Genomic DNA, 26,638 nt, shown 5'->3' on the forward strand with positions numbered 1-26,638 from the left:
TTTGTTTAAACGTGCTTTTTTCTCCATTTGTAGTGGTATTTATATATGAAAAGAAAACTTGTACATAGAAAAATGAATGTTACATACAAAAGAATTTTTTTTCAACTAGTCTTTCACCAATAAAAATTTAATCTTATGTAACACAGTTGAGAGATTATAAAAAAAAAAATTATCATATAATTAGTTAAAGATAAATTTAAATTGTCTGTCATTTATTTATTTTTTCTGACTCGGTTTTGATATAATATTTTTTTAAATTCTGTTTGTTTTCGGTAAAGTTAGATATTTTTTTCCATTTAGGCTTGCTTTTTTTTAGAAAAAACTATTATCCCTAGGAAATTTATCTTTCCTTGCAACATAGGTTGCAAGGAAAGATAAATTTCCTTTAAAACTGACTGGAATATTACCTTTTAATAAAATAGTAGAGGCGTTTTACATGAACGTACAACAATTTTTCCTTTGTTAATGGAAAATTTTCTTTTATAGCCCGGTTTTCATAAGGTTTTTAATAAACGGTATGAATTTTTCTAACGTACTTAAATAACATTCTTAAAAAAAAATAGTTTAAATCTAAAAAAAAATCCATTATTTACTGAGAACTGATATAGCATTTAAAAAAAAATCACTGCAGTTAATAAAAACAACTTTTCATTTTATAAAAAGTTTAAAATTGTTTATACTTCATTTTAGATGGTCTATTACAGGGGTCTCCAAACCTCTTAGCCTAAGGGCTAAGACTGACTTCTCTACTAAGTCCCAAGGGCCAAGACCTAGCTAGCTCATCATACCAACATTCTGTAGTTTTCAATTACGCGCAAATTTTCGTTTTGGGACAGCCGATGAGTGAGGTATCTATGGCGCAGGGCGCGGAGGTGAACCCCGCTCCGTTCGCAATTTCGGTTGGTACTTACGGGGAAGTGCCAAGGACATTTCATTGCAACGAAGATAGCCGTTACGCGTGCTGTACGTTACGTATTGTTACGACTACTTACGACCATGCTAAATGTATAGTAGCGACATCTTGCGGTGAGTAGAGAAGTTAAGTGCAGGACATGAGAAAGCTACATTAGTATGGTAATCTGTAAAGCGAAATATAATGCGGCTAGTTATTTTGTGACTATAGTTTCTTAGTGAAAATACAGAGCGTGTAATTGTGAGTGTTTAAGTGTCTTGAAAGACAAATTCATTGCATTCTGTCTATTCAGAACACCGGTTCTTAATAGTATTAATTGACATTATTTTGATTTGAAGTTACGTCCCTTTTGTTGGAGTTGTTTAAATATGGAAAAGAAACATAAGATAGGTGCACAACATTTAAAGAGCGATGGGGATATCAATATTTCATGATCGAGTCAAGTAATAAGGTAGTGTGCATAATTTTCGATGAAACAATATCAGTTTTCAAAGAATTCGATATAAAACGTTATTATGAGACTCTCAGAATTACTCCAAACTTACAGACAGCCTACGGTTAGAAAATATGAATCTTTGAAACGCTGGTTGAAATCCAGCAATAGTTTAAGAAAGTAAATGCTGAACAAGAAGAAGCTACTCGTGCTACTTTTCGTGTGGCTCATCCAATAGCGAAACATGGGAAGCCATTTACTGACGGCGAATTAAGTAAGGATTACATGATTTCAGTGACAGATGAAATGTGTCCAGAAAAAGCTAATTTACTTAAAAACAGCAGTTTGTCAGCAAACACTGTGGCCCATCCACATAAAAGTAATCAAGTAAATCCATATAAAAGTAGCAAACCTTTATACGAATTTGAATACTAAACGGATTTGTATACTAGACTGTCTGTATATAATTGGTGTATAACTGTATATAATTTGGTGGTTGGGGTTCGATTAACCACATATCTCAGGAATGGTCGGCCTGATTCTCTTTAAGACTACATCTCATTTACATGTCATACATATCATTCTTATCTCATTGGGCCGTGGGGTTGTTTATTGTTCACTAATTGAACAGGTCACGTTCACGTTAGGAATAATAAATAAATTTAACAAAATTTATACATACTGTTACTCTGTTACTCCTACTAATATGTATACTTTATTCTGATTTTCTTAACGAAGAAATTAGCGATAAGAATTGTTTCTTTGAATCAGCAACATAATATGAAATTTTTCTCGCGTACCGCAAGGCTGGGGATTTTATGCTTTACTCAAGTTAATACAATTTAACCGCTTAATTTTAGCAAGCAACGTATGAACTTGATTTATAAAATCAGTAAAATAGTATAAAAAGAAAATAATTAATATTTTTAGAATTTTTGTCTACTTATTGTTTAATCTATTAATATTTATAATCATAATGTTAAAATTTGATTAAGAATTTTTTAGTGTTATCGTTCTGTGGATATACTAATCTATGAGTCTATTTCTCCTAAATTCCTTGTCATATTTTTTTTTTTTAAATTTGCATCGATGCTCCATATAATCTATTTATTAAAACGTTTCTATAAAATATTTTTTATCCGTTCCGGTGATATAAAACAAAATTGCGTGAACGTACGTACCTTTAAATAGTTTTCTTTAACATTTTGTGTCTTCCTAATGTCAAAAATATAATAATTTCGGAAATGAGATTTAAGACGATTTTCTTATTTTCTCTTTTACTTACTACAACGGTAAGGAAATTAATATTAATACCTCTAGTGTATAAGTCATTCTTGTATAATTTTGTAAATTTACAATAGATTTCTAATAAGATTTTGATTAATCTGTATTTGCTTATAGAAAAAATAATATAATTAATTTAGATTGTATAATGAAAAAAGAAATTATCACACCTTATATCTCGACTTCCTGGAGAACAACATGCAACAATAGCCCAAACACATCTAGAGGGTTCTTCCTTTCCTTTTTTTCTTTCCTCCCCGCCACCACCCATTCGATCTAATATTTCATTGGGATCATCAGCAGGAGAGGACGGTGGAGTAGATGGTGGTAACGATGGAGGGGGATAAGGGGAGGGATAAGGATAAGTTGGATATGATCTGCAAGGATAGTATCTCCAACCCTCACGGGTATTCGGTAGGAAAATGAGATTCGGGAATAGTTGCGGTAAAAGCCAAGGCACTTGACGCTTATGAACTTTCCTGTCTTGGTTATCGACTCCATCTTCTTCTGTATTCGGATTTATAGTGGATTCCGAACGTGCTACGGTTATTGATATGCATACGATGATGCTAAACCATATTGTTATCAATGGCTCCAGCAGCATCTGGAAATAATAAATTATTTAATTAGACTTATTATTTAAATAGTTACTTTTATTTATTTTTTTAAATCAGTTATTTTTCTCTTTATTACTGCAGTTGTTATTTTTTCTTCATTTACCTTAAATTAATTTTTTAATTTATTATTTTCAACTGATAATGTATTTCATACATCTTTTAAAATTTACACAGATGTTAACAATAATACTGTAACCATTTTTTACAGGAATTTTGTTATTCTTTTCATTAATTTATCAATTTCGAAATTGTATAAGAATAATGTTGTTAGTAATTCTGGTTGTTTTATGGATGTTAGGATGTTAACATTTGATAAATGTTAACAAATACAAGGGATATCTCTGAAATAAAGAACACTGGAAAATTTCTTTCCTTAAGATTGGGGAACCTGTTCATGGCCACGCTAGTAATTTACACACTGCATTGTTGTCTGTAAATTGTCGCGTTGTAGTACTTTTGATTACGTGTGAGTTATTACGTTGTAAAATGAATAGGAAAATCTGTGTTGCCGCCGACTGTGAAATACGTGGAATCATACGTTTTTTAGACCATCAAAACATTAAGCCGGCTGAAATTCATAGACAGTTGGTCGCTGTGTACGGTGATAATGTAATGAATGAAAGAAACTTTCGAAAATGCAGTAAAGGTTTAGAAATAACAGAATTAATGTGCATGATGAAGAACGTTCAGGGAGGCTCTCGATGATCACCGAGGACTTGTTGAAACGCGTCGATGATGAAATCCGAAAAGATCGTCGATCAACGATTTCCGACCTGCCCTTCTCTTTCCTGATGTTTCAAAAGCTGTTATCGGTCGCATTGTTCATAACCGTTTAGGCTTCGTAAAGGTGTGTGCACGTCGGGTGCCACATGTCTTAACGGAACGTCACAAAAAAATCCGAATGGGATCGCTTTAGCATTTTTGATGCATTACACAGAAAAAGGGGATGACTTCCTTAATTCATTTGTTAACGGAGATGAAACATGGATTTCGTATTACACGCCAGAGAGAAAACAACAGTTAAGTGAATGGCGTCATCCACCAAGTTGGCATCACCAAGGTTGGCATCACCAACCATACCGACAAAGGCCAAGCCAAGCAATTTGAACGCCAACTGATGGTGACATTCTTTTATGACCGGTTTAGCATACTGCTGATTGATTTCAAACCACATGGAGCGGCTATAAATCCCTACTGCAAAAACTCTACGTAAGTTGCGGCGCGTCATTCAAAATCGGCGACGTGGGCGGCTGACCGACAGCATCATCCTACTGCACGATAATGCTCGTCCACATGTTGCGGGTCCTACGCGTGATTTACTGAAAACATTTGGATGGGAAATTTACGATCACTCACCATATAGTCCGGACTTATCTTCTTCTGATTACCATTTCTTTGAGAAATTGAAAGAATTTTTATGTGGTAAGCAATTTGCGGGTGACAGTGAACATAAAAATGCTGTTTAATCAGTGGCTAATTGAACTTGCGGCAGAATAATACGACAAGGATATATTGAAACTGGTGTATCGCTACCATAGATGTCTTAATTCATGTGCCGATTATGTAGAGAAGTAGTATAAGGTGGTATATAGTTCAAGAGAAATAAAGAATATTTTTAAAGTTTTAGAATAATTTTTTTTACAATGAAACGGTCTTTACTTTAGATAAACCCCTACAAAATTCAAAAAATTGCCATGATATAAGTTGTCTCTACAGAACATTACTTGACATATTGTAAAAATATGATCGAAATGTACTCGTATTTTTACTATAACTGGAAAACTGAAAGATTTTAAACACTTCCAAAATATACAAGGAGACTTGGATGAATAAATTGCCCCACTTCAGGAAGTTATTTGATTTCATGCATTACAATTAGAAAAATTTATTTTAAACATATGTCCGAAATTGCTTTTTTTTCGTCTGTCTGACTTTTTTATGTTTCCAAACTGAAATTCGTAGCTGAAAATTTTATTGAAATATTAAATTCCTTTATATGTGTGTGTCATTCAATATACCTGTGAAATAAATAAATCTCATATTTTTACGTTTTAAAATCCTCAAAATAACAACCCATAAGTTCAATAAAATTGTGTTTTTATTAATTAAAATCTAAAAAAAAAATATTTTAAGCAATTTTATATGTTACATATAATCAAATAGGTTTTTAAATAACTGAATTACAATGAAATTTATTTTAATATCGAAGTTCAAATTCTAAATTTAAGAAAAAGTAAGTGAATACCAAAATTAAGAGTTTATTTTGAACCATATTTCAACTTCGTATAGTATAAAAATTAAAATAAGATTTATTTATAAAGAGTTTAAGCTCTTATTTTGGAAAGAAAAAAAAATTTTTTCGCAATATACCTTGGTGAAATATTTTATAATTCAATATTTTAATAAAATGTGTTATTGTAACAGCCGTTACGAAAAATCTGATGTGGATACCACATGACTTCCTTGTACGCCTATTAAATTACATATATACATTTTTACTTCCTTGCACGAAGTAATGGTAGAATTGTGATCGCGAAATATCGGTTACCAGATTTCAACGAAAATATCCATTTTGATCATCCCTGAAAACATTTTGACTAGTTTCGGCGTGAAGTCTGTTCGTATATATGTATGTACGTACGTATGTATCTCGCATAACTCATAAACGATTAGTCACAGGATGTTGAAATTTTAGATTCAGGACTGTTGTAACACCTAGTTGTACACCTTCCTTTTTGATTGCAATCGACTGAACCAAAAGTATCCAAAAAAACCCAAAATCCAAAACAATTTCGATCTACAGTACTCAGGCCTCATTGATAGCTTTTCAATGATATATCATAATTGGTACTTATTTTCATTGGTTCAGAGTTATAACAACGAAATTTTAATGCAGGATTCAAATTTGTTGGCTATAATTCTGGAACCAATGAAAATAAGTGCCACTTATATGTCGTTGAACAACTCTCTATGACAGCTTGTTGCTGCAGTTAAAGATAAGTTCAAAATCCAAATCTTTTGGATTTTGGGCTTTTTTGGACACTTTTTTTGCAATCGATTGCAGTCAAAAGGGAATGTGCACAACTATATGTTATAACAGTCCTAAATTCAAAATTTTAACATCCTACGGCTAATCGTTTTTGAGTTATGCGAGATATGTACGTACGTACAGACATCACGTCGAAACTAGTTAAAATTGGATTCAGGAATGGTCAAAATAAATATTTCCGTTGAAATCTGAAAGCCGAAATTGTTCCCGATCACAATACTTCCTTTACTTCGTACGAGAAAGTAAAAAAGTGGCGACACCAGCACACTGTTCTGAAAGTGCCAATATAGAATTTTGAATTTTTTCAATGATCCCTAATGTAGCTAGAATGTCGAATACAACCCAGTTGTACAAGATATATGTCTAATACTTGTGTAGAATACATAAATTTCTAGTTGGAGAATATTTCTGTTAGCATTTGAATAATATTGTAACAAATTTTTATTTTATAAATATTATGCAACATAATTTTATTAGAATTTTTAATCAGTTCTTTTGTATGAATTTCAGTTTAAAAACATAAAAAAGCAGACATACGAAAAGAAAGGAATTCTTGGAATATAACTTTAGTGTTTTGCTTATTTTTTAGGATATGACATTTTTTGCGTATTTCACTCTATGCAAATACCTTTAATTTATCTTTCCTTCTGTTTCACTAAATAAAATTAAGCGCGTTTGTTTAATACTTCATAATCTTCCTTTATATGCGTTAATTTATTAAACTATTAAATACATCGATTTTATTTATATATATAAAAATACAAAATATTTTATAAAATTTGGTTGCATTCTACTCTCCTTCTATCGTGCTATTTGACCGGTGCATTTTCCAAGGATTTTCCAGATTCCTTTTTCAGCTGCAGTCGTTACTCCGATGCAGTTTTATTCGTCTTTCTCACAGGACAAATGTAAAGAACCCAGAAATACAAGATACTAATAATAATTATTAATTTATAACCATTATTTTTTATAAGTTATCGCTTATAGTATTTATTATTATTATTACCTCCATTTCGGTTCTCATTACAAATTTATACTGTACAATATCTTCAGCTCAATGATGAAATCAGCAAGATATTACTACCCTCTTCCGTAGAAGATCAAACATGGGATGCTCTTTATTCTTGAAAATTACTTTGCCAGTTTAAAAACAATCTATGTCTTATTTAAAACCCCTTTTAATGTTTTTTTTTTCGAACAAACAAATTAAATATAGGGTGATAATTTTGTTTTTTATTAATGAAAATAAAATATAAATTTATATTTCAGTTATATCTAGAAGGATTATTTTATAGCCGAAAGTGCTTGAACTTTTATTAAAGTTAAAGCCTTACAAAATAAAAAAAGTTAACAACACAAACGACTTAACCTCACGTGGCTAAAGCCGCATTTCGAGGGTTGTTTCTGATGCACGGCTTACACACACATGCAAACAAATTAATTTAAAATATTTATCATTTTATTTAAATATAATATTTTTTCGTTTATTTAACTGAATGATTCTAATTAAAGCGCGCGCGTGTACCGTAATTAATTCGCGCGGGTGTGGTAGTACTAGCGGCGATGGTTGGAACTAACTAAATTAATGTAATTTCATAACTTACGTGGAACAAATTTCGCTTGTACGGTCGATAGACTGGTATAGCCGCGAGGCTTAACACCAGGTATCGAGTCAACCGATTTAGAGCATTTTTGAAGAGCGGGTGGGATTTTGCAAACGATTTATTTTTTCAAATTTGTTATTTTTTAACTTTTAACAAATGCGCGTAAGAAAAATATGACCTTAATTAGGTTAAATCTCGAGATACTGATATAGCTTGCTGTACAGCCTCACCCCTTGTCCTTTTAATTTGAAATTTTAATGGCATCAATGCTCCATATACAGAAATAATCTGACCAAGTTTGGTCAAAATCGCTTCAGTTGTTCTGGAGATATAAGGTGATTTAGAGGCCGACACCGAACATACACACGTACATACGAACATCCGAAAAATTTCTATCCGGGAAATTTGGGGGGGGTTCTTTAGCTGTCAAAACGTCAACATCTGGTGAAAACCGCGTATGTCCAAACTGGACCGATTACAAATCGTTCTCTTCTAGGGCTCTGCTTTATCGTTATCTAAATGGGAAAGTAAAATTGAAACCACGTTAAATATAGATTATTCAAACTTATCCGAATGGTGTTGGAATTTATTTGTTCACTTTTTTACTGATAACTTGTTAATTTTATTAATATGGATCTGATAGTTTTACTAGTTTATTAAATATTAACTTCATATTAACTTTGCTGTATCACAAATTTATGATTAAAATAGTTTTATCTGTTTTTTTTTATTTAGATGAATAGATGTATATTTAAGAGTTGAAGAGTGATAATTATCATTAAGTAATAATATCTGTTTAAAATTAAAACGAATCGAACAAAAAAGTGCAATTTAATTGGATGATGATGGTAGTGGTACGAAGGTATAGGAAGTTACAATTTGCTATTTACTCTTTATTATTCGCTTATCTAACTTTAAATTAGCTAGTAATAAAATTTTACATTACATGAATAAATTTAATACATTCCTTTAATGATTACAACCTACTTCAAATGCTATGATGCCAATAGCGTATAAACTTAATTACTGTTTAGTTATTTATTAAATAATAAAATTATCAGAAGTAATAACATTTTTTTAAACTGACAGTAATGGCACTCGCGCGCACTCACATACACACTCACAAAAACACGCATAGTAATTCTTTTTAATAGGCTATTAAAGTAAAAACTTTATTAAAATAGACTTTTTTTTTATTACTCTTGCAACTTTTTTTTATTAATGTAATTAAAAAAGAAAATCCAATTTAATTGGATGATAGCGGTTTTTATAAGTTTCGAGGTTGTAAACCTGAAGGAAGTAAAGACATATCTGTATGTACATACATTTATTTAAATAATTTTTTATGTTTAATTCACCATGTATATTGTTGTAAACAATTTTATCTCATGTCAGGGTTATAACCTCTAAACATTTAAATATATTAACCAAACAAATCTGCCAAATCTAATAAAATAACTAATTAATTTTTCGTTGTTATTATTATAGAAATAATATATTTCAGATAGGAGTAAATTCGGTAAATTGAATAAATGTTATTTATATCAGCGGTAGATCTTTTATGGAATAAATTCAAGTTTCATATAGAAATTTAATCAGTTCCTACTGTTACATAAATAATAAAAGCAAAATTCTAAAAAAAAATTAAAACGTGTATTTTCTGAGGACGTTTTGAATCATCTAAGGATATAATCACTGAATAATAATAACTATACACCTAAGATTACTAAATAACAATTTTTTTTGGTTTTGTTTAAAGCAAAACTTCTGTTATATAAAAACTTGCAATGGAAACCATTTATTTGTTCTTTTTGTTTATCGGTTCAAGTAAAAATACTTCATAGTATTTGAAAGCAGTTTAAAAATGATTTTTTGATTTTTATCCTATAACGCGTTTCTAGTCAGATCTTAAAAGTAAATAAGATGTTAATTTCTTATTATTATTTTCGAAAATCTCTCTTTAAGGAGGTAAAGTATCGTTAATAAAAGAAGAAAATCCTTTACTTTATTTAAAGTATGTAACTTCAACAGAATGGAAATACATTTTAGAAAAGAAAACTTAGGAAAAATAAGAATAAAAATATATAAAAAAAAGAGAAGAGAAAAACTGTAGAGAAAAGAAATTACTGCTTGAGCATCGGTATACTGAATGTAAAGACTCTCATTTGATAGGACGGTCACTACGGTTGCCTGGCAACGAGTTGAACGTTGGAAGGAGGAGAAAATATACTAAGATATTTGTCGGAGAGCCTAGAGAGAACCTTATTGTTCCCGATGAGACCTTTACAACTTTTGTTATCCAGGAATCATTTACATACAAACGGTGAACGTCTTAAAGAAATTCTAAGGGTTTTTTTTTGGAATGCTAGCAGCATTCATTTAACAGACTGCAGTTAGGGACGCATTTTTTATCCGTTAGGAATAATTTTATTCTATGCAGTTTTAAATATATTTTAAGTAACTGAGCTTTATTATGTGTCCTTCGTGGTTTGTATATAAATATAGCTTCGTATAACGATATGGTATTAACGTGATAAAATTTCAATTGTTTAATCCAGCACACTTTTATAACATTTGTCAATAAGTTAGAAAAATAAACTTTACAAAAAAAATGGTAAAAACTAACCATTGTCTTATTTTTTCCATACTCTACTATAGAATTTTATTTAATTATTGAAATTTTTCTTTTAAAAAATAACGTTTACGACTGCTTTTATTGTAAAATATACGACTTTGTATATATGTAAAATAACACACAATAAAACACAAAATTTCTATAAATCTTATTATTATCTACCAAACATTTTTTTCTCATCATGCTTTCGACATTATTGCACTTACAGTTTTCAAGTTATTGGCCGGTTTTGTTTTTTTTTTTTACTGCTACTTCATTAAGGAGTGGTTGATGTAAAAATTAAAATACTGGATATAGTTTTCATAAGCTGACTAAGAGAATGTGATTAAAAATGAAAAAACAACGACTTGAAATAATATTTGAAAAAAATAATGATTAAATATTTTTCATTGCAAGCGAACTCAGTCCCTCTTAAAAGAAATCTATTCTTTGGAAGAATCGGTCTTCCATATTCAGCATTCAACATCAACAGTTAGTAATTTTATATTACAAAGTACTTTTTAGTGTACGTTTCTATTATACAGTTATTTAAAAAGAATTTTTTTTTAGTATCACTTCATTCTATTTTTTTTTAAAATAATTATTATACGCATATTCTTATTTAACTGATTAAAGGGAATACAACATTTTTCTTATTTTTTACTTCCTTGTACGAAGTAAAGGAAGTACTGTAATCGCGAAAAATTTCGGTTTCCAGATTTCAACGGAAATATCCATTCTGATCATCTCTGTATCCATCTTGACTAGTTTCGGAGTGACGTCTTTACGTACGTATGTTTCTCGCATAACTTAAAAACGATTAGCCGTATGATGTTGAAATTTTGGATTTAGAACTGTTGTAACATCTAGCTGTGCAACTCCCCTTTTGATTGCAATCGACTAAACCAAAAGTGTCCAAAAAAGCCCTAAATCCAAAAAAAATGGGATTTTGGACTTTTTCTTAACTGCAGTATAAGCCCTCATTGACAGCATTTCAACAACATATTATATGTGTTACTTATTTTCATTGGTTCCAAATTTTTAATCAAATAAAATTTTAATTAATGAAATATTTGGATCTTAGGGTAAGGCACATCGGTTTGAATCAGACTTCTTCTCCTTTTTTTTTTTTTATCTTTTTTTTATTCTAAATATATTTATGTATTAATAATTACTAACCTGTGATTATAAAACAAAGTTTTACGATGAGTAATAATTCAAAAATAACATAAATATTTAAAAAATATCAGAAGTTTTTAATGAAATAAAATTTTATGTACCATTCATTTAAAAAAAAAAAATGTGTAAATGTAATTTAATAGGCGTGGAAGGAAGTCATGTGTTGTCCACATCAGATTTTTTTAATTTTAATAGTAATCTTTTCTAGTTTAAATAATTATTTGAATCATTGCCTACTAGTGGAATACTTATTTTCTGAAAATTTTCAAATTGTACAAAGAAGATGAGTGAATATTATTTATTAGGCAATTAATAGGAAATATTCTAATAAGTTTTTTTTTACATGGTTATAAAATCGAATTTCCTTATAAAGTACTCAATAAATGTTAGTTTCCTTAAGGTTTTTTAAATTTTTTATGAGAATATTTACGGTAATAAAATAAGATTATGTAGATTAGCCGTTAATTATTGTTAAATAAAATTAAACCACCCACAAATTTTTAACCATCATAATAAAGCGAATGATTAATTTTAAAATTAATTGATGAAAATTTTGCGAAAGAATTTTTCTCATTGTATATTGCAACAAAAAATATAAGATGTGTCACGGGATATGAAATATCGATATAATGTATTTTAATAAAAGTCTATCAATTTTTGCTGTAGCGAAGGTGAACTAGGCGTGAGAGTGTAGTAAGGCTAACAAGTTTTTTTGGATGGAAGGGAAGGAATTATAAGAAATTAACCTAAACCTAACCTCACTTTTTATCTTTCTTCCTCTTTTATAATTTGTGTGTGTGTGTGTGTGTGTGTGTGTGTGTGTGTGTGTGTGTGTGTGTGTGTGTGTGTGTGTGTGTGTGTGTGTGTGTGTGTGTGTGTGTGTGTGTGTGTGTGTGTGTGTGTGTGTGTGTGTGTGTGTGTGTGTGTGTGTGTGTGTGTGTGTGTGTGTGTGTGTGTGTGTGTGTGTGTGTGTGTGTGTGTGTGTGTGTGTGTGTGTGTGTGTGTGTGTGTGTGTGTGTGTGTGTTCTAATTCTAAATTTAGTCTATTGAATATTAACATTCATCGTTATTAAATTAAAAATTTCCGTTTATAAAATTTTCAACTAGAATTTGTTAAATATAAATCGAAAACGCATTTCATGACTGTATTAACAATGATATATTAAATTTCCATTTCAGATTCCTAACAAAACATTTTTAATAACTTTTCTCTATATTTAACAAACAATAATATTATTATTACTCTTATAATAATTAGTTGTTATAATTCCACATGTTCCATTGTAACAAAATAATTGTATGATATTTTTCACACACAAAAATAATTCATTATCATCCACCAGTAATAGTTATGGGCATCAGCAGCCTGTTTTTTTTTTTTTTGTTTTTTTTATAAATAAATATTCTACAACTCTCCAGCCAGATGGATGGAGTTTCTTGTATCAGAGCCCTTGTTCGTGGATAATTGTGCTTGTAGGTTATTACGCTTGGAATAGGAATTCGCCTGACCAAGATAAGTTGTTAATTAATCCCAAAAATAGAATAGAAAGGGAGTTACTAAGAGACAGCAATGAAGAACAATTAGTTTTGAAATATGATTCCACTGTCTACTTCCTACACGAGAAACCAAATAATTTTTTTTATTGTATATAAAATCAACTGCCTAGCAATATATTATTTGTTTCCCTCGAGCGCTTTCGGCTTCTGCCATCTTCAGGAGAAATTAAAATATATTAAATTATAAAACTTACATAATTATATTATATACATAACACAATTGATCGTCATTTTGTTAAAGTTCGTCAAACGTTAAAACCTTAAGTCAAAGTGACTACGTCCGTATTGTAGTAGTATCACAATTGTTATGAGCTGTGTAAATTATGGAATCAGTTTAACCAACTTAATTATTGTTTATTATTTACTTATATAAAATGTCATAATCGAATTTAATTTGTTCATTTATTAATTCGTTACTATTATTGTATATATGGAATTTTTCGAGACTAAAAGTGTTACAATAATTATTAGAGTAACCCAATACTTCCATGAAATTATTTGGATCATAATTTTGATTAGTTTCCAAAACATGTTTAGTGAAATTTGAACGGTCTTTATATCTCTTTGTTATAAAATTAATACATTCTGTAGTTCTTTACCTCAATTAATTTTTTTTTTTTTTTTGCTTTACCCTCGTTATTATACGGTATTTAAGAAAATCTGTACAGTAATAAAAAACAATCATTAATACGTCACGTATGAATGATATATTTATAAATAAAGACTTTATTAAATATTTTGCTTTAGTTTTAATGGTTTATAGAAATATTGCCAGAAATCGACTAACCTGGAGTCTTGTCTTACAAGCAGTAGTCAAACAGAATTTATATAATACACCGTTTATATGTGATTATTACGTGTTTTTCCTCTAACAACATTAAATTGTAGTAGTTATTTTAAGCAAATTTTTATTAAAATTTTAATTTTGTCCCACATATTAGAAATTTAATTACACATTTAGCTAATAAAATCGATGATCATATTACTTTTATTTATTACTTTAATTATCATTCTTGACTAAAGTAGTAATTACTTGAAAAGTTTAATTAAAAATAATTAGTCCAAAGCCTGATCGTAGATAATGGAAGAAGATTAAACTGTAAATAAGGCATACTTTAAAATAAAAAATTTACTTTTTTCAACAGATGTAAAATTCAGTTGAGTTAAACATTACAAAAATAAAGGAACTCACTTTATTTATTTTTCGGAAAATAGATTTTACTATTTAAAAGAAATTTAAATTAAAAAAATCTGATGTGGACACCACATGACTTCCTTGTACGCCTATTAAGTTACATACACACATTGTTTTAAAATGAAAAGTACATAAAGTCTTATTTCATTAATAACTTCTGATATTTTTTTTCTTTTTTTCTATTGTTATTATTATTTATTGTAACTTTTTTTTTCAGAGGTCAATAATAAATAATTAATAAATCATAATAATCAAAAATTTAAAAAAATGAGAAAATCGGATTTGAACCGATGTGCCTTCCTTTTGTAAGGCCCAAATATTTCATTAATTAAAATTTTATTTGGCTATAACTATGGAACCGATGAAAATAACTACCACTTATGATATATCGTTGAAAGTCTCTCAATGAGAGGGCAGTTAAGAAAAAGTCCAGAATCCAAATCGTTTTGGACTTTTTTGGACATTTGGTTCAGTCGATTGTAATCAAAATGGGAGGTGCACAACTAGATGTTATAACACTCGTAAATCCAAAATTTCAACATCCTACGTCTAATCGGTTTTATGTTATGCGAGATACATACGTACGTACAGACGTCACGCCGAAACTAGTCGAAATGGATTCAGGAATGATCATAATGGATATTTCCGTTGAAACCTGAAAACCGAGATTTTTCTCGAGTACAATACTTCCTTTGCTTCTTCGTACAAGGAAGTAAAAAATGGAATGTGATGAGATCAGTCTTGATATGTTTTAATACAATAGACTAAATTAGTTGAATGCTGCTCGAATCCAAGCTCCGTGTAATTATTGTATGAAAAGGAAGGATGAAGTACATAAGTGCGTGATTGCTAACGCTAGTATTAATCATATTGAAAAGATTAGCCTACTAAAATCAAACTACGAGTAGGTTAATCCTCTGATGGGTAGTTATTACTCGTATTTTTTCCTACTCGTTTTTATTAACCTTGATCCATCCCTCTTCCCCATAACCATTTCTGTGTACGCAGATCCAGCCTTACTAATATTCCATGCTTTGGTTGCTAGAACACCAATTGCCCGTTCATCCTTAGTGTTTGAAGATGATTTGGGCTGGTCTGTTTACCAGTTCAAGGATTTTCTTTCGTGTCTTCTGGCTGCATAACTACCTTGATGGTTAAAGCTTTACCAGACATGGTCGGAACTTCAAATTCCTTCTCTTAATAACCAGTAATCGATAGTAAACCTTTTATTATAAACTGCAAATACATAGAAGTGCATCATTAGTTGGTTGCCTAGCTAATTTTTTTAGCCTTTGCTTCCTACACAAAGAACAATACTAATAAAATATTACAAAATAAAACCCGTATCTATTTATAATAAATATTACAAATTTAAACCCACTTCCGTACTAATTCAGTGCATTTTGTTCAACTACTCACAACTTGGAATAGATATCGGTTCTTTTTGTTCTGAAATAGTATTCAAATAGTGGTGGGACTGTGTATATAAAGATCCGTCAGCCAGTACACCAGTTTCTCACCATTGAGTGTCTAGTCTGCATCTTTTGTTTATTTTTTATTATAAATTTGTATTGTATTTTCAATGTAGAAGCGAAGTTGGTTAGGGACTGTTGGTTTGGTTAGTTGGCAGTAAACAATTCCTTATGTATAATTTATACAGTTAATGCTTCTCTTATTCGTTGCAATCCACAATTCTCAGGAACAGGAAAATAGCTGTTAATTTGTAGATGATATGCATATGAAAATAAGTTGATGTTAATAGTTTTCCAAAATTATTCTGATGTTTTTAAAATCATCAATTTGGCATAAAAAACAAATAAAATGAAATTCAGAAAAAATGAACTGTTTTTGCATTCAGGTAAATTTTGTACCTGACAAATTTGAAACGGTTTAATGATAAAATTATCAAAACCGTAAAATTTACTACAACTTAAAAGAATATTTGTTTTTAAAAACGTTCTTTGTTGAACAAAGTAAATTTTTCTTCCAATAAAACGCTCCTATTCTCTTCTAGTTTATATTACTATTATTATTATTACAGGAAACTTTTATCTGAATTCAAGTTTCTTTTTTCAAATGATTGTCTTGATTTTTTTATTAAATTGCTGATATTTCACAAACTACAGATTGAACTAGAAAAATATAGTAATGTCAATAGAAACAAAAAAAGACGAAATAAACCAAATGAAGATAACATTTCTCAGTTTTCATATTATTAAATTTATCAAAAAAAAAATATTCAGAGTTAACAATAATCAGCTGAAAAAATAAGTTAAAAGTTCAGTACTTCATCTATTAATAAATATGATTGTTTTTTCTGCTATTGAATGGATTCAGTGCTTATATTGAGCTTCGAGAGAAAGAAATACATTAATTTAAATACATTAAATGCCGGTAGTCCCTTTGCTAAATACTGTGAAACTCTCTTTTGTAGAATTGAATATCACGTAAATTTCAACGGTGCTTACTGATTTGCAATATATATTCAAAATCGGTGTAAAAGGAAATCGGAAAACTCTTCTCCCTATTGTTTCAGTAAGCCTGGTATTGAATACTTCTTATTCTTTGGTGTGTCTAGACTCTTATGGGAGTGGGTAGTTTCTCGTGTTAGATTCCTGTTATTTTTAATAGACTGGTATTTCATCTTAAACACTCGTCATTGAAAAGATACAATAACTTTAAGGTTAAAGATTTAACGTGTTTCTGAAATATACACCCGCATTTTATTTTTTGTAATATTTATTCATTTGTAATATCCATTAATCATTAACATTAAAATTTCATTAATTCATTCATTACTTTTAATACAGTCATTAAAAATGAATTCGTAGATATTCACTGTCAAAATAATTTATGCATGTAAATGAACTGGTAACGGGTAAAAGCCCAAACGTTTACACGCATAAATTTTTTAAAATGTCGTAAACAGGAAAATGGAACAACGCGTCTATAATAGTTCTATTTTTAGTATACTATATGGTTTTAAAAATTGCTGTTTTTTAAAGCAAATTCATGTTGATGCAAGTTCAAAAGTGAATTGATGGGACTTTCTCAGACTCATAGGCGCTATATTGTTTGCAGTAAGGTTGGTAACAGTAAATAAGATGCCAGACAGCGTCTCAGATGGACGGACGGCGGGAACTTTTTTCTTACTTAACAAAATTTATTCTTTTCGAAACTAATCAAAAGTTATACCTTTTTCATACTTACCAATCGCTTTTACCTGACAGTTTTATTTATTTTGATTGCTTGTTCTTGAATTTTTGTTGGCCTTTTGTTGGCCCGAGTTGTTTATCTTCTTATAATGTTTTTAATAAATTAGTTCTGTCTATCTTTTTATGTAAGTAAAATTTAATATTTCACATTATTTAATACAATTTTTATCATATTTGAACTACGGATTATGTTGTTCTAAAGAAGAGCAAAACTTATGTGTTTCTTTACTTTGGCATATATAAGTAAAATAAAATTACACAAAACGCCTTGAAATTAAATAGTCCAAGAAACATTTACCAAAACCAAAAATTTATAATTTGATCCACGTTCGATTTTTTTAATTAAAGAATTTATTTTAATCAAATATTTCGTAAGTATAGAAATAAAGATTTTAACTAAACTCAGAAAATAATTTTTTCCCTGCTTTGCATATTTTTACTTTCTTGTACGAAGTAAAGGAAGTACTGTGATCGAGAAAAATTTCGGTTTTCAGGTTTCAACGGAAATATCCATTTTGGCCATCGCTGAATCCATTTTGACTAGTTTCAGCGTAACGTCTGTACGTAGTTGTGTATTTATGTACGTATCTCGCATAACTCGAAAACGATTATCCAAAAAAATTTGGATTTTGGGCTTTTTCTTATCTTCAGTAATAAGCCCTCATTGAGAGTTTTTCAACGATTTATCATGTGGTATTTATTTTCATTGGTTCCAGAGTTAGAGCCAAATGAAATTTTAATCAACGAAAATATTTGGATCTTAGGCGATCTTAGGCGATAGATGGATCTTATGTCAGTTCGACTTCATCTCCTTTTTTATTAAAAGAATTTAAAAAAAATTTATTTTTACTTTTTTTAAATTATATATATTGATTTATTAATAATTATTAACCCGTGATTGTAAAAAAAATTTACAATAAATAATTATTCAATAATAACAATAAAAAAAGAAATATGAAAAAAATCAGAAGTTATTAGTGAAATAAAATTTTTTATACACTTAAATATGTGTATATGTAATTTAATGGGCATTATTACATATGTGTATATGAAATGAGTTTGTGAAACATCTGATTATTTAATATTAATTGAAAATTATAAGTTAGAATCGTATTATTTTTGGATTCTCTAGTTTAATTTCCCTCCTCTATGAATCATGAGACCTTGCCGTTGGTGAGGGGGCTTGAGTGCTCAGGGATACAGAGTAGCTGGACCGAAGGTGCAACCATATCGGAGAGGTATCTGTTGAGAGCCAGACTAAGGAATGATTCCTGAAAGAGGGCAGCAGCTCTTTCAGTAGTTGTTAGGGGCGTGAGTCAGGACGACTTAAACGGCCGTATCAACATCACTCAGTCCTCTGAGTACTGCGCAGCTGAAAGCAATGGAAAACTACAGCTGCTTTTTTTCCAAGAAAATGTGGCTCTCTGCATTTTCACATAGCAATAATGGAGGCGCCTTCCTTGGTAAAATATTCCGGAGGTAAAATAGTCCCCCGTTCGGATCTCCGGGTGGGGACTACTAAGGAAGGGGTCACCAAAAAATTAAAAAATAACATTCTACGAGTCGGAGCGTGGAATGTTAGAAGCTTGAAAAAGGTTGGTAGGCTAGAAAATTTAAAAAGGGAAATGGGTAGGACCAATGTGGATATAGTAGGAATTAGTGAGGTTCGGTGGGAAGAGGAAGGCGACTTTTGGTCAGGTGATTTTAGAGTAATTAACTCAGCGTCAAATAATGGGCAGGCAGGAGTAGGTTTCGTGATGAACAAGAAGATAGGGAGGAGAGTGGAGTATTTCAAAACGCATAGCGATAGAATCATTGTAATAAGGATAAAATCAAAACCTAAACCGACAACGATTGTTAACGTCTATATGCCTACAAGCGCCCATGATAATGATGAGGTAGAGTGTGTATACGAAGAGATTGATGAAGCAATTAAACACGTAAAAGGAGATGAAAATTTAATAATAGTTGGAGATTGGAATGCAAGCATTGGAAAAGGCAAGGAAGGAAATATAGTGGGTGAATACGGGCTGGGCAAAAGGAATGAAAGAGGGGACCGACTTATAGAATTTTGCACGAAGTATAATTTAGTAATTGCCAACACCCAATTTAAAAATCATAATAGAAGAATATACACTTGGAAAAAGCCAGGCGATACTGGAAGGTATCAGATAGATTATATCATGGTTAAGCAAAGATTTAGAAATCAACTCGTTGACTGCAAAACTTACCCTGGAGCAGACATTGATAGCGACCATAATTTGGTGATAATGAAATGTAGATTGGGGTTTAAAAACCTGAAGAAAAGGTGTCAGATGAATCGGTGGAATTTAGAGAAATTTGAGGAAGAGGAGGTAAAGAAGATTTTTGAGGAGGACATCGCAAGAGGTCTGAGTAAAAAAGATAAGGTAGAAAATGTAGAAGAAGAATGGGAGAATGTTAAAAAGGAAATTCTTAAATCAGCAGAAGCAAACTTAGGCGGAATAAAGAGAACCGGTAGAAAACCTTGGGTTTCAGACGATATATTGCAGCTGATGGATGAACGTAGAAAATATAAGAATGATAGTGATGAAGAAAGTAAAAGGAATTATCGGAAATTAAGAAATGCTATAAACAGGAAGTGCAAACTGGTGAAAGACGAGTGGATTAAAGAAAAGTGTTCAGAAGTGGAAAGAGAAATGAACATTGGTAAAATAGACGGAGCATACAGGAAAGTTAAGGAAAATTTTGGGGTACATAAATTAAAATCTAATAATGTGTTAAACAAAGATGGTACACCAATATATAATACGAAAGGTAAAGTCGATAGATGGGTGGAATATATTGAAGAGTTATACGGAGGAAATGAATTAGAAAATGGTGTTATAGAGGAAGTTGAGGAGGATGAAATGGGAGAAACAATACTGAGATCTGAATTTAAGAGACCATTAAAAGATTTAAATGGCAGAAAGGCTCCTGGAATAGACGGAATACCTGTAGAATTACTGCGTAGTGCAGGTGAGGAAGCGATTGATAGATTATACAAACTGGTGTGTAATATTTATGAAAATGGGGAATTTCCATCAGACTTCAAAAAAAGTGTTATAGTTATGATACCAAAGAAAGCAGGGGCAGTAAAATGTGAAGAATACAGAACAATTAGTTTAACTAGTCATGCATCAAAAATCTTAACTAGAATTTTATACAGAAGAATTGAGAGGAGAGTGGAAGAAGTGTTAGGAGAAGACCAATTTGGTTTCAGGAAAAGTATAGGGACAAGGGAAGCAATTTTAGGCCTCAGATTAATAGTAGAAGGAAGATTAAAGAAAAACAAACCAACATACTTGGCGTTTATAGACCTAGAAAAGGCTTTCGATAACGTAGACTGGAATAAAATGTTCAGCATTTTAAAAAAATTAGGGTTCAAATACAGAGATAGAAGAACAATTGCTAACATGTACAGGAACCAAACAGCAACAATAACAATTGAAGAACATAAGAAAGAAGCCGTAATAAGAAAGGGAGACCGACAAGGATGTTCCCTGTTTCCGTTACTTTTTAATCTTTACATGGAACTAGCAGTTAAAGAACAGTTTAGATTCGGAGTAACAGTACAAGGTGAAAAGATAAAGATGCTACGATTTGCTGATGATATAGTAATTCTAGCCGAGAATAAAAAGGATTTAGAAGAAACAATGAACGGCATAGATGAAGTCCTACGCAAGAACTATCGCATGAAAATAAACAAGAACAAAACAAAAGTAATGAAATGTAGTAGAAATAACAAAGATGGACCACTGAATGTGAAAATAGGAGGAGAAAAGATTATGGAGGTAGAAGAATTTTGTTATTTGGGAAGTAGAATTACTAAAGATGGACGAAGCAGGAGCGATATAAAATGCCGAATAGCACAAGCTAAACGAGCCTTCAGTAAGAAATATAATTTGTTTACATGAAAAATTAATTTAAATGTCAGGAAAAGGTTTTTGAAAGTGTATGTTTGGAGTGTCGCTTTATATGGAAGTGACACTTGGACGATCGGAGTATCTGAGAAGAAAAGATTAGAAGCTTTTGAAATGCGGTGCTATAGGAGAATGTTAAAAATCAGATGGGTGGATAAAGTGACAAATGAAGAGGTATTGCAGCAAATAGATGAAGAAAGAAGCATTTGGAAAAATATAGTTAAAAGAAGAGACAGACTTATAGGCCACATACTAAGGCATCCTGGAATAGTCGCTTTAATATTGGAAGGACAGGTAGAAGAGAAAAATTGTGTAGGCAGGCCACGTTTGGAGTATGTAAAACAAATTGTTGGGGATGTAGGATGTAGAGGGTATACTGAAATGAAACGACTAGCACTAGATAGGGAATCTTGGAGAGCTGCATCAAACCAGTCAAATGACTGAAGACAAAAAAAAAAAAAAAAGTTTAATTTCTGTTTAATTTCATTTAATTATTCTGGAATTTCTGTTTAATTCTATTTACATTAAAGTTAACTACTGTGACTGAAAAATAGACTCTCACAAGAACAACATATACACTGGGGCATACATGCCCGATCTTTTAATAAATTGCAAAAAATTCTTATCTTTTAGTTCATTACTCCTCTGATATTGTCAGACAATGTTCTCCCTAAGTCGGAATTGATCATCATTTGGTTTATTTGTTTCTTGTTGCCAGTCATTTAATCGATCTTTGGTTGATATAATTCTTCTGATCTTAATTTGTGTACATGTTCTCTAGTTTTCAAATTGTCTCTCCCTTTATATTCATTATCCTGTCTTAATCTTTTTATTATTTCCTTGGTCTTAACATTTTTTCCTCTTTATATTTATCATCTTCTTTTAATCTTTTTACTCTTTCTTTGGTTTTAACATTTTCTTCCTCTTTGTATTTATCATCTCTTAAGTTTTTTATTCTTCCTTCGTTCTTAACATTTTCTTCCTCTTCATGTTCATCTTCTTGATGTTTTTTGAGATATATTTGTTCATGTTATCTTTCTATTCCTGTATGAGTGTTTCTTGTTCATTTTTGATTATTCACCAAATAATACAATAATAAAAACTGAATATTTTACACCGTAAGGTCGAAATTAACATTTGCAACCGGTATACAAGAGTTCACTAAACGGAATAATTTAATTTTTATTTATACGACACGCCAGAAATCTGAAACTTTTATTAATCAGCAATTCACGAAGATACGATTAGTACTGATGAAGTAATACGAGTAATAAAGGGACTTTTACTCTATCCTAATATTTTATGTAAGATTGTTGAATTAATAGTTATATAAATATTTGATATTAAAAAAATTAATATTTCAGCAATTGTGTAACTGTCCACATTATTAAAGAATTGGAGAATCGTATCTCATTTTGAAATGAAATAAGTTTAAATGACGTGCAGCAAAGAAATTTGTATATGTAATTTAATAGGCGTACAAGAAAGACATGTGGTTTCCACATCAATTTTTTTACTTCCTTGCACTGTATAAGGAGATATTGTAATCGCAAAAATTTTCGATTTCAGATTTCAACGGAAATACCCATTTTGATCATCCGTAAATCTATTTTGACTAGTTTAGGCGTGACGTCTGTATGTACGTACGTACGTATGTATTTCGTATAACTCAAAAACGATTAGCCGTAGAATGTAGAAATTTTGGATTTACGACTGTTGTAACATCTAGTTGTGCACTACCCCTTTTGATTCCAATCGACTGAACAAAAAGTGTCCAAAAATGTTCAAAATCCAAAAGATTTAGATTTTGGACTTTTTCTTAACTGCAGTAATAAGCCCTCATTGACATCTTTTCAACGATATGTCATAAGTTGTACTTATTTTCATCGGTTCCACAGTTATAGCAAAACAAACTTTTAATTAATTAAATATTTGGATCTTACATCTAATTTGGAAGGCACATCGGTTAGAATCCGACTTCATTTCCTTTCTTTTTTTCTTATTTTTTTAATATAAATATATTGATTTATTAGTAATCATCAACCTCTGATTGTAAAAAAAAAAATTACAGTAAATAATAATTAAATAAAAACAAAAATCTGAAATAAAATCTGAAGTTGTTAATAAATAAGATTTTATGTACTTTTTATTAAAAAAAAAAAATGTGTAAATGTAATTTAATAGACGTACAAGGAAATCATGTAGTGTCAAAATTAGAGTTTTTAAAAAGTAAGTTATTTTATTTCGTTTTTAAAATTGCATCTCTTTTTATAGTTTATAAACTACTACCTAATATCTACGAATGATGACTGTTTGATAGATGGAATGTTTATTTAATTGGAGATTAAAATACTTTTTTAATTGATCTTAAGAATTCTTTGTTCAGTAAAACAGAAATTTGTATATATATATATATATACAAATTTCTGTTATATATATATTTTTTAATTAAGATCAATTCTAAGAAAATATTTTTTAACAGTTTTTTAAAGTATTAATCTTATAAAATATATTTATCAAAGAAAAATGGAAGAGAATTGTGGTCAGAGGTTAGATCTCAGTATTTAAGACTGTTTTTCACTTTTACCCAGATTAATTTTAACGAGTCTATAATAAGTCATCTGTATAATTCATTTCCATATATTACATGTAATAAAGCATTTCATGTAACCTGTTTTAGACATAATATTATGTAAATTGAGTTTTACAAACTTTAATTAGCTTTCTTAAGCTGTGATAATTTTATTAAAGTTGATCGTACGCTATAATTTAAATGAATGTTTCAGATTCTCTCTACATATTCCTTTACCATACCATTAGTTTCCATTAAATTCACATAATTTATTTACTTTTGGTATTTTTATAACATAATTAACGTTTGTTCAGATATTTGCCTGATTTTAAGTAAAACTGTTGCCTCACCATAAAATTTATATTTAAAATTACTTCAGGAAATCTTTCCTAATAATTTTATTGCGCGTTACTTTATTTATTAATTTTTTTTAATTATTAAATGAAAGAGAATAATTTTAATCAGAAGTATGCAATTTTTTTCGTCTTTTTTAACAACTGTGTTGGTATTTTAATTTTTTTTTTTTTCTTAATTAAAGCCGGGTTTTAATTTTATCCAATAAAGCTTTTAATTTAATAAATAATAAATAAATAAAACTGTTATTTATTTATTTTTTATGTATAAAAAAATGTACATCATGAATTGTTAATGTCAAACCTAACCAAATTTGTTTCAGTACGACTTAAATACAACTTCCATACAACGCATTCAATGGCTATCGTCCGAACTGTTCATATTGATTTTCAATTTAATCATGAATTCTGAATATTTTTACTAGTATTTTTTTGTTATTAAAGTTAGAGAGTTGTATAGTTAAAGACAAGTATTTAAAATGTATTTGAAAAATGTATTAAATTAAAATTATGTTTATTTATTTAGTCTATAATGATTAACTTAAGACAGTAAACGCTTGATAAGTTTCGTGCTCCCTTTTCTACTCTATAATCTAATAATAAATAAGGATTTTATTACTAAATATAAGATTTTCAGTGATTAATGTTTATTGGAGTGCAGTATTTTTGTCACGCTGCCTTCAACTAAGAGTACAGAAATTCATTAATATAAATTTAAAAAAATTATTAGGTTACAGAATTTTTTCAATTTAAATATATTAATTCCGTTACGAAAATGAAATGTAACCTGTACTTTTTTATTCCATTTACAATAATCAGGTTTCCGCCAAGCTAATTCGGGTCATGTTAGGCCCTGGAATCTGTTATTTAAAATACTTTTCTACTTCGCCAACGCCTGGTTGCTGTGTTATTCTTTGAGGTGCAAAAGGCGTACGACAGGGGTTGGAAGAGAGTAATCTTAAATGCACTGCATGAACGAGGTATACAAGAAAAATGCCTTTGTCTTGCGTTTATCAGGGGTTTCCTCAGTAGTCGGACCTTTCGAGTTCGAGTTTGAACGATGAAATCTGAAAGTTTCACATTAGAAAACGGAATACCACAGGAAAATGTCATATATGTTATTTTGTTTGCCCTAACCATAAAGAATAAAAATAATTGCATGTGAAAACCCGTTATGTGTTCTTTATTTATTGATGATTTTTCAATTTACGTAGCATTAGAATTTTAGCTTTTCGGGAGAGGCTGCTACAAAATAACAAGAACCCGTTTAGAATCGTGTTGTAAAACTACTGGATTTACGATTTCTCCGGAGAAAACGAAACGCATCTGCTTTTTACGTTTGAGGAAAGATGCTGACCCCAATCTGTTTTTGCAAAGTGAACCGGTTGAACCGTGCAAAAGGGTTAGATTTTTAGGAATACGGTTTGACCAACGACTGATGTTGGTAATACATTTAAAGGAAATGAAGGTGAAATGTTTGAAAATGCTAGACATGCTGAATGTTTTATTTAATACTGGATGGGCAGCTGATCGAATATGCACGTTCCGCTTTTACCGGGCTATGTGGCTTTTCGTTGGCTCGGTCCACCGCTCTTAGATGCAATCCATCATTCATTCACCCGTCTTACTACAGGCGCATTTCGTTCAAACCCTCTGGTAACTCTACTGGTGGATAGTGGTGAGCCATACCTTTGGAATAGACGAAACCAAATGATCTGCACTTGCGCAGCTCGTATTAAAGCGCAACGAAATCATCCAAATTTTGATGCAGTGTTCTCTAACCACATCTGAATCGATATCAGGAACTGCCGAGATCTACTGCTGTGCTAGGCATCAGAGCTCCGCGCTTTTTCTTAGCTCTAAATATACAATTACCTCTAGTTCTTACTGTTGCTCCTTCTTATTACCCTCCTTAGCGGCCTAATGTCGTTAATTACTGCTTTGGTCTTTGTCAGTGTCATAAGAAGAGCACAAATCTGGTTATGTTACGAGAGGAATTTTATAATAAGTAGCGTGAATCCTGATGCTATAGTTTGTACGGACGGCTCTAAAAACGTTAATTTTGTTGGTTGTGGTTGGCAAAATAACATACATGTTTGGTCTTCCTAGCAA

General features: G+C 30.3%; 1 protein-coding gene across 1 annotated transcript in view; it reads right to left on the bottom strand.

Moving 5' to 3' along the window:
* hdly (hadley) overlaps positions 1–26,638 on the bottom strand; it is a 114,510-nt gene that overhangs the window by 11,248 nt on the left and 76,624 nt on the right. Inside the window, exon 2 of the mRNA XM_075361377.1 lies at positions 2,801–3,234. Coding sequence (XP_075217492.1) covers positions 2,801–3,234 — 434 coding nt within the window. The remainder of the gene's footprint in view (positions 1–2,800; positions 3,235–26,638) is intronic.

This window comes from Lycorma delicatula, chromosome 3, assembly GCF_047948215.1.
Source record: "Lycorma delicatula isolate Av1 chromosome 3, ASM4794821v1, whole genome shotgun sequence".
NCBI classification, from domain to species: domain Eukaryota; kingdom Metazoa; phylum Arthropoda; class Insecta; order Hemiptera; family Fulgoridae; genus Lycorma; species Lycorma delicatula.